At 46.3% G+C, this 10,150-nt stretch overlaps 1 protein-coding gene across 1 annotated transcript in view; it reads left to right on the forward strand.

Moving 5' to 3' along the window:
- The first annotated feature begins 356 nt into the window (after positions 1-356).
- ccbe1 (collagen and calcium binding EGF domains 1) overlaps positions 357-10,150 on the forward strand; it is a 45,409-nt gene continuing 35,615 nt past the window's right edge. The window contains exons 1-2 of the mRNA XM_027030701.2: positions 357-619; positions 776-856. Of these exons, the coding sequence (XP_026886502.2) occupies positions 513-619; positions 776-856 (188 nt within the window). The 5' untranslated portion in view covers positions 357-512. The remainder of the gene's footprint in view (positions 620-775; positions 857-10,150) is intronic.

A 10,150-nucleotide genomic window follows, 5' to 3' on the forward strand; every position in this document is an offset into this window, starting at 1 on the left:
GTCAAGGTTTGAGGCCCGCTGGCACCTGTCCTCGGGGAACAAGACCGGTGCTTTCCCCTGCTAGAGAGGACTGGTTTACTGGTTTACTGCAAGCAAGTCCATCTAGTCAAACAGTCTGATAAGGAGGTCCGTGTTAGTCATGTATCCTTTAACTGCGAATAAAACAGCAGTTAATCATGCGCATTCTTCTTTGCATTCCTTAATGTCCCAAAGCGACAGCCTGTATTCCACTTTCAGCGATCATTACGCATCGTGGGATCTAAATAGCAGAATGGGTAAATTCATTAGTTAGTTTACTCATGAGCCGGTTTATTTCTAAGCTCATGGAAAAAGAAATGCATCGGGGAGGGGCCGAATGGATACCCCGCGGACAACAGAATCGCAGCGCGGGGCTTTGCGGGAGGTAGCCAGTCAATCGTGCGCACATTCCTGCGCTATAGCGGAACAGGCGCAACCTCTCCGGGCTTCGCAGTCGTGCGCGAAGGCAAGGCGAAAGATACGCAGCCAAGGACATGAGCCGCAAACGCGCAGGGAGTGCGCTCGGAGTCGCGCTCGTGTGCGCGTTACTCTCGCAGGGCATGTCGTGGACGTTCCGCGCGGAGCACGATGACGCGGCCAGGTAAAGTCCCTTCGCAGCGCGAGCGTGTTCTCCGGGTGCTTCGGTCCGGGGCGCGCGCGATCCCTCTGCTCCAAAACGCACACGGGGCATTTCTCGCGTGCTAGACAAACTGCACAATGGCACCGAAATAGACACGATTTGTTTGCTTTATTACAGAGAAGTCTGTTCTGAAAATCATACAGCCACGACAAAGTATCCCTGCGTAAAGTCCACGGGAGAATTAACGACGTGCTTCAGGTAAGAATTTGCCTTTAATTAAGCAAACGCGCAAATATAGCTTAATGTAACGTGTATGTGTGTATTAGGCCTATATTGGTTTTGATTTGCTGTCCATAACAATAAAATAGCCTCGCCCTTGATATATTTATAAATAACAGTTTTGGTCATTTAAGTAAGTTCAGTATATTTAACGGTGATGAACCTTTCTGGAAAATGTTCGTACGCAATAAATCACTGCTGGGTATTTAAAAAGGCCGCTCCACTTCATCTCGTACGGAATCAAATAATGAACCGTGTCCGCCTACAAAACCAGAACGAATCAAATCCGACCGTATTATGGACAGTGAAGCCCATGTGATATACCGAATTTGGACCATTTGTCTATCTGGCAAATTGTGTTGAATTTGACAAATAAATTCTGCATTTGAATTTACTTTTTTAATTACGTAAATTATGTAATTTAAATAATCTAATTACGTGTTGGATACACGTGTTTTTTACAAGCAGGTGCTTCTTCATCCTTTATTCTGTATCAGATGTCACCTAAATTCCGAAATAGGCACTCTGGGGTTGATGAGTGTCTCAGAGTGCATTCTGAGAGAGAGCACTCCTGCTTCTTGCTCTGTGTCTCCATCCATCTCTCTCTCTCTCTCTCTCTCTCTCTCTCTCTCTCTCTCTCTCTCTCTCTCTTCAAGTTTCTTCCCTGTCATAGCACTGGAAGAGGCTAGTATAGTATACCTGTCTTGGATGTAGTGAGAGCCAGAAATGCAGTGTGGGGGAGAAATATTACTTGTTGAAGACAAAAGATTAAGAAGCTGGAACCTTAATCTGGTCCCTGAGCTGGCGACAAAGCGGACCCAGACACGGTAATTTAAGATCGCTCTGACAGCCAGGCTTATTGTTGCCGTCTGTGACCCTGCACAGATGTGGTTAAATGATTAGCCTGGCTGTGTGAGAAATGGACTTCTCTGGTTCAGAACGACTCTCCACCCAAGCAAAAGCTATTTCTCTTTCTTCCTCATCTCTCTCTTGCTCTCTTTTTCTCCCTCACTTTCTCTCTCTCTCTCTGGCCCCCCCCCCCCCCCCCCCCCCCCCCCCCCCCCCCCCCCCCGTCTGCGTGAGGGGTATATTAGTACACCTGCTTCCTGCAACTAGCAACTACGGGTTCTTCATTTCAGCGGGTGTGGACACCACTCTGAAGCATTTGTCAGAAGCTCCCATGAAGCCTGTAGTCATAAACACCCCAGAGGACATTCTGCTGTGCCTTCAGCTGTCCCCCCCGGAGCCTGAGCCAGCATCTCTCGCGCAGGCACGTTGGACACTTGCTTATAAGGTCTCAGGTGGTGCACCTGTTGCCATCACCTGCACTACAATATATCACTGAAACTCATTAGGAATGCAGAGCCCCCCTGATATGAGTTCACAGAAAACAGCCGAACCACAGCGACTCTCAGGGGCCAACCAGCTTGTTGGATCTCAGGTTCTGACCAACCTGTTGGCTCCATCTGCTATGCCACTCTTGCGCCGTGCCCTGTGCCACAGAGCCACTGGTGACTAATTTCACTGCCTTATTCCACACCTTCCTGTCAGAGCAGCAGCAGTCAGGCTTTTCAGATCTCAGACTTAGCAGACGAGATCAGACCACAGCTTTGTGAACCTCAGCTCAGAACGGGAGGTGATAGAGGTCGCTCAGTGCTGTAGTACAGGGTCTGGTGTCCCTCTGTGGGTAGCCTTGCTCAGCTGGCTTTTTCTGTGGACTTATAAGCTTTGTCCCAGCCTGGTGACCCCGCTCGTGACCTTGCTCGTGACCCTGCTCGTCTGCCTGGGACACGGCTCAGGCCTGTGTGTGTGAGTGCAGGAATGTTTCAGCCCTCCCTCTTAGCTGCTGTGCCGGAGGTGTGTTATTTACGAGGCCCTGTTTTGGCTCGCTCTGCACTCAGAGCATTCGCATTCGTGTGGATTGAGTCTCTGAAGAGTAACTGTGTGCTGTGAATAGTTTTACTTGAGGATGGTGTTTCACGGAGGGAAATATGTGTATTTTGAATAAAAAACTAAACACTGCTTGCTGCTTGTGGTGTTCAAAGACGTTTATTAGCTTGGCTCTCCGGTGAGGCATGGTGTATAACGTTGGCCGATATTATTCCCATTAAATCCCAGAGCATGTGGTGGTGTGGTTACTGTTATCAAAGGCCCAGTGTCTTCTGCACCAGACCATCTCCAGAGTTGTTGACATGTTCCATGTGTAACTGTTGCTGTTGCTGGTGCCCACCCACTCACCCCCCCCCCAGTAGTGTCTTAATGCTGAGGTATTGCAGCAGAGAGACAGAAAGACCAGAGGCGACGCCATCAAGAAAACTATGGATCTTTGACCTTTCTGCCCTTGATCTCATGGCAGAGCAGCCGTGACCTCGCATGTGCAGTTCATCTGAATGCTTATCTTCTGCAAGAGAAATTTCGTTATCCACTCAGAGTTTAAACAAAGAACAGGAAGCATGGCTGGTCCAGACTCTCTGCCGTCCTAATGAGAGAATCTCTGGAAGCTATCAATGAAAGATCCTTTTGCTTATTATTTATGGTTTCCACACCTAGTCACGCACAAATGCTCGTAAGCCAGCACGCTTCTGACTTTCAGGAAAACGTTTGGCTGCAAACCAGAAGCTTCAAGAAGAGCATGCACACGGTTGTTCGACAGCTGTTCAATCGCTTCCAGGTCAGTCTCTGGTTTAAGGAGCTGCCGTGGCAGAAACACGTGAACTTCCAGGCTGTGTGTCATGACATCACTCTCAATCCACTGCCCAGGTTCGCTCATCTGATTACTCCACAAAATTTCCCAAAGGCTCCACATGTCCTGTCTGAGGACAGGCGCTGGTTGCCTCCGTCTGGGTGTCTGAGGGGCAGAAGAGCGCGGCAGGAAACCTGGCTGCTCAGAGGCCTACCGAGGCCTGTAGCACAGTCCAGTTGCTTTATATCTGTAACAGATTTATTATTTGATCTCTTGGCAGCATGTGAGGATATCTGAGCTTTTGCTGTTGCTGTGAGGATGTTTGAGTTTCTCAGTTCGGTTATAGAACAGTATCATGAAAAAGGCTTTAATAAAGGGGAAATGAAGGAAAAAGCGGAGAGCTTCAACTCTGATTCTGGCGAAGATTAGTGTCACTTTTCACACTTTTTTCTTTGTTTCTTTCCATTGTTCCGTCCCCTGCCGTTTATGCTCAGACCAAACCCTTGCTTCTAACACAGGGTCTTTTAAATAATCTGCAGGATTTGCGTTTTCTTACCTGATTTGCTTAAATTCAGCCAGACTGCTAATGTGAAGGCTTTGAGCACATGTAAAAGGAGTTCCTTGATTCTGAATGACAGCTTCTCTCCGAACCACACTGACATTGTATCCCCAGGGAGGAATGAAATCAATTTGATTTGAAGCAAAACATTCCTGTCAAATGGTGGAAAAAAATGCTAGATAACCTTGCCACTTAATCACCAAAATATTCCCATTTTCCATTGAAGCAGTCAAGCAGCATTCGGTGGAGGGTTTATGTTCCCCTGAACACAATCAGGAGTCACATTCAAAGTGAGCATTGCACATCCAGACGGCTGAGTGATGATTTCATCTCCACCAAAGACTTTGGGGAACCCTGTTCAGTGCTCTTTCAAGAGCTGGACGGAAATATTAAGCAATGTAACAATGATTAACATTCCTCCCACTCACTCCTTCCAGATGTCTTTTATTAGTCATAGGGTTTATCATTAGGCAACTGCCTGGACGGTTTTTCTGAAGAAGTCTGTCGTCCACACCATTTGGCCCAGCAAGTCTCAAGAAACAGCAGAGACAGCCCTGTTGCTGCCATGTATCAATACGCATCAGGATGCTATTTGTTGGACCTCAGGAAATCCTTAAGATCTGTCACTGTTGTCACTGTTGACCCTGTGACCGGGGGAGGATGGGGGGGGGGTGTGTTAAAGTATGACCATCCATACCTCTCTACTGCACAGTTATTATTTAAACCAGTTTGTTTGTTCTTGTTTATACACATTCTTTTCATCCGGCATCATTTGTATCATTCCTGCGACCGGCTCTCATTACTCTAACTGGGAGTGTGTGCTGCAGCATTGCAGTATGTGTGACAGTGCTGTATCAGAGATGAACCAGCCTTCTGCTGATGACCTCGAACCAAGAGCACATCGCTGAGTCAGCACAGCTCGGGAGAATTTCGAACATGCTGTTATTTATGATGCGACTGTCTGTCTTCCCTTCCTCCTGTTAACCCCGCCGCAAGCGCCCCAGAAAGGGGGAAACCAGCATTGACATTCCAGCTTGGATGTGTTAAATAGAGTCTGAGAAGACTGAGAACGACAGAGAGACATGGAGGGAAAGGGCCCCTTCAGAGGGCCAGAGAACGATGGAGGACCGAGCAAGTGAGTGCACGAACAAAAAGAAATCTAAGATGTGTGGATCTGGCAGACTAGTCAGCAGCTTGGAATGAACCCACAAGGCTTTTCATAACAGCCCGTGGAGCTGGATTAACGCGAACCAAAAGCCTGATGGACTTTACTGATAAGCAAAGATGAAAACTGCACCAGTGATAAGAGGCACCTTGCATGTCAACACATGCCTCTAAGTACTGCCTGTGTCAGAAGTATGACCTGCCGTCGGGCCTTTGATAAGAAAGCAGGGCAGATCCTGGTGGCACGTGTACAAAGCAGACGTCTTAACAGGTCTCTCCACCTCCGCTCACCAAGCACTGCAAAGCTCAGTTGAGCTTTGCAAAATGTGACATTGATATGCGAAACTGTGGGGCATAGCGCACGGTGAAAGCAATTTTCCTTCATTGTTTCGCCAGTGATCCTTAAAGCACAGCACGGAAGGTTCTAGAGAAAACACAACGTGACGCCATAGGCTGTAAAATCACTTGGTTCATGCATCACGCCGAGTATAACCTGCATCCACACAAACACAGCGAGACCTGCAGACGAGACACGACTCGGTTCTGCCCGTGGTGCAGCCCGGATAACGACAGCCATCCCGCCTTGCATTCGCCAAAACTTGAGTTGTTGTAAATAGTTATTCATTATTGTGGCTGTCGTTGGTGTGATTAGAAGGAACAGCAGTCTGTTCTTCCTCAGTGGTTCCCCGGGGGAGAAAAGGAGCAAATTTGTCAGGTCTGTAATGGTTTGTCTGTGCAATTCAGAGGTCGAAGGTCAACCCAGCCCTGTTCTTGACAATTCAAAACATGGTGTAAAATGTTTAGCTCCAGTTTTAAGGGTCTACAGAAGCTCTTCGCTCCAGTGTTTTGCTGCTGTCCTCAATGCGTTACATGTCTCATGTTTTCTGTCAGGCTGTCCAGGTTGTCCGTGTCAGTAGCGTCACCCTGTTTCTCTGGGACCTTTCTGTAAGCATGTGTCCAAAAGGTCAACCATCACAAGTTAACGCCTCATTAACATTATTAGTGCATGTTTTTTTTTCGCCTTTCTCTCGCCAGAAAGACCAAAACCTTCAAAGCTTGTCTCTCCATCCGCTGTGCTGATAATGAACCACTGACAGTAGATTCTTTCATCCAGAAAGGTCTTTGCCAAGGACAACGTCAAGCTCCTTCTAACTCTCTCTGCGTTTGCCGGGGGGGGAGGACTTTTCATCTGACCCCCCCCCACTCTACCCCAGCAAAGTCCAGTAGTTTGCTGCTGAAAGTGGATGAGTTTCTGCTTTGTGACCGAGATTCTAGGCAGCAGGGGTGGTGCAGGAGGTGGAGGTGTATCACGTGTCGGAGCTTTCCTCCCAGATGTAGCATCATGGACGTGCTTCCATTCCCTTCAAGTCTGCATCCATGGAGTTTGCCTTGTCTCTGTGTAACACACACACACACACACACACACACACACGACCTCTCTTCATCGTAATGGCACTGAGCCACCGGGACAAGGTTCAATGGGAATCACACCTCATGAAGCAGTGTATTCCCAGATTAGCTGTTTGCGAAGAGGCTAGTTATTCAGTTGGGTAGTGAGTGTTTGCGTTGGGTGGCGCTGGATGTCTCTCGCTCGAGTGGCATCCGCAGCAGTGCAGACAAGAGTCCCCTCTACACCCTCGCACCCACCTCAGTGGAGGCAGCACCACCCACACCGTCCTCTAGACGGCCAGCCAACACCGTCAAGCCAAAACAAACGTGTGCGGTTCTTGCAAGACTGAGATTTAATGACCTCTGTGTGGGTATCAAAAGACTATCCAGACTGCACATTCTGCTAACAGAGTAGATTCTGGGCATGGCTATCCAACCTAATTATGCTACATTTGATATTTGGTGTTATGCAACTTTTTCTTGCTGTTGATAACATCGTTGTGTAATCGCATTAATCAGAACTGGGAAACTAGTAATTTTTTCTGTGTACTGCAACTGAGTTTAGTCATTGTTTTCTTATGCAGGAATGTAAATAGTTTTTTTTTATTAGTCATAAATAATACTGAACTCCTGTTATTTTGTTGAACCTGTAAGATTCACATTCATTTCTTATCAGAACTATTTATCTCCTGTTGGTCTGTTTCATTGTGAGTCAGGAGAAAAGTTCTGAGCTCAGAAGTGTTTATTTTGCAAACCACAAAGCAAGTGTTTTGAGAACGTGGGCTACAGGCCTAGCAACAATCGTTGACTGGAGACCAGTGACCATCAACGACCATCGAAGCACTGAACTGGGATTAAATACAGTGATGTTAAATGAGGAAAAGATGTAGGCAGTGATAGAGTATGGGGGTGATAGGTGGGTGTGGTCTGTGGGAGAAGTGAATGAGTGTTGTGATTGGTGGGTATGGTCTGTTGGAGAAGTGAATGAGTGTTGTGATTGGTGGGTGTGGTTTGTGGGAGAAGTGAATGAGTGATTTGATTGGTGGGTATGGTCTGTGGGAGAAGTGAATGAGTGTTGTGATTGGTGGGTGTGGTCTGTGGGAGAAGTGAATGAGTGTTGTGATTGGTGGGTGTGGTCTGTGGGAGAAGTGAATGAGTGTTGTGATACTTACTTTAGAAGTATTTGTCTGCTATTCATGTTGGTCCTAGTTTTGTTTTATTACTTCTTGCTCAAGTGTTGGTGCTCTTTTAAAAGTTAACAACACTGAAATAAGTGAAACTAAGGCTTTGTGTACAGAAACATAATTTCAGACTTTTTAAAGACCTAAATAATCTTACCAATACTAAACAGTCTTGAATAATCTACAGAAATGGTTTCATATCTGGATTTTTGTGCATTCCAGTATTGTGTGGGTAGTGGACTTTAGTGAACAGTAATTGATGCTCTAAGACTTATAGAAAATCCTCTTGGACAGCTGTTAGATTAAACTTTAAAACAGAAGCACTGCCAAATGTGTGGGATTAGTGAGAGATTAGTCAGTGGGGTCAAACAAACGAGTGAGAAATGAGTTTTGGCAGTAAGCTCTAATAACTTTTACATTAATAATTGTCATGCTTTGGGATTTAAGAACATCGTGTATATTGAACTGCAGTTCAGAAATCTGCCTACCCACTACTCCACACCAAAAGAGAATAATGAAAACTCCCTGTACAGCAGAGACCCAGCAGGAAAAGTCTCGTTGCTCTGCGGCTCTGGCAAGTCCCTGTCCGGAACACACACTGTGCTATGCCCATCGGGTCCTTTCCAACTTCCTTCTGTGCGACCGCAGCCCATGGAAGCCATGGGGCCTTCAGCATGACATGAGTTAGAATAAGCTTGATGTCTTAAGTTCTTTATCTATGGCATTTTATATGGTCTGGCTTTAAAAAAAATACTGCTTCTCATAACTGCAGTTTTTATAGAACATATATATTTGTACCTCTAAGGTTATTGGGTTTTATGGGTATATGGGCTTTGTGACGCTGAGTACATTCATATACACCTCGCACCACAGTTCTGTTTGTATGGGAAAGACACATTACACTCGTTATGATCATTTTAGTGTTGTATTGTGCAATAACTTAACAGGCAGCAGTGCTGGCATTCAGGAACTCCCGGGAACCATTGCCAGGATTAATGCTTCTGGCTACAATGTCTTGCATTGGAGTGTCAGATAGTTGGCAGTTGTGCAGTCCATATAGCCTTGCTCAGTTCATCCGCAGGGCGCGAGACTCCTACGGAGTTCTGTCATCCTGTCAAGAGCTGGGGCATCGGGAATGCCATCGTACAGTGGCAGTGGAGATGTGGGGATACATTTACATTTAATCCTAGCAGCATGTGCACGCCTGTTAGAGAAAGACAAGAAAGGTACCAGCCAAGATCGAGGCCTCGATACTTGATAAAAATAGCTAACACGCACTGGATAAGAGTGTGGGCCTAATACTGTGAAAGCAACTCTGATCATCATGATCAATATGGTCTGTATGCTTAAGAGGTTGAGGGGCTGGATCCAAAATGCTACTGGAGTCCCATGAAAATTCCTAGTTCTGTGTGCATAAGATCCCCTAAACATATGTATTGTTAAATAACTAAACTAATTGAGTTAACAATGTTTTGACATGGTTATAGCTTGTGAGAACAGCAAAGCTCTTGGTTGGTGAAGGCACGTTGTGTACATGTGTGTGTGGATTTCGCTTTTAACATATTCATGATGCGTTGGTTGTGTGTGTTTGCTTGCACTGTACTCAGCTGGAACCCTCTCATCGGTACTGATGTGGTGTTTACAACTGTACAGTGGTGTTTACAACTGTAGCTCACTTTTAAGGTCTGTGCTGTACTAAAAAATAACCTACAACAATGAGTGAGAAGAAAAAGTGATCTGGAGTCTCAAATCTGGAGGGTTGAGGAGCAGGTGTGCATAACTGTGCCTTTCTGGGGCAGCAGGCGTTGCCGTTAATACATTTAATGGGGTAATTGCATTCGCTAACAGTCTGTTGCTAATAAACACAGCGCTTAAAAAATGTGAAGCTCTGGAGACCAATGCGGTAAGATAAACAGCAGAGTAAAGGAGTTCATTGTCATCAGAATTTTTGTTTTGTTTCATGCCAGACACAAGGCTGGCTGAGCAGTGGAGCAGATCTCTAATCCAGGCTCCTGGGTAGTGCAGATGGGATGTGACTGAGCATGTTAGCTGATCCAGGGCATGTCTCGGGGTGGAAATGGAGGTGTGTAGGCCATCTCTCTCTCTCTCTCTCTCTCTCTCTCTCTCTCTCTCTCTCTCTCTCTCTCTCTCTCTCTCTCTCTCTCTCTCTCTTACACATCTGTGGTCCATTCTTTGTAATCTACACTGTGCTAAGGCTAAATAACGAAACACTTATGTCTCGCTAACCACAGAGCTTTTGCTTTTTCACTGATCAATATAATCTCGGCCTGGCCGTT

This window comes from Electrophorus electricus, chromosome 6, assembly GCF_013358815.1.
Source record: "Electrophorus electricus isolate fEleEle1 chromosome 6, fEleEle1.pri, whole genome shotgun sequence".
Classification (NCBI taxonomy): domain Eukaryota; kingdom Metazoa; phylum Chordata; class Actinopteri; order Gymnotiformes; family Gymnotidae; genus Electrophorus; species Electrophorus electricus.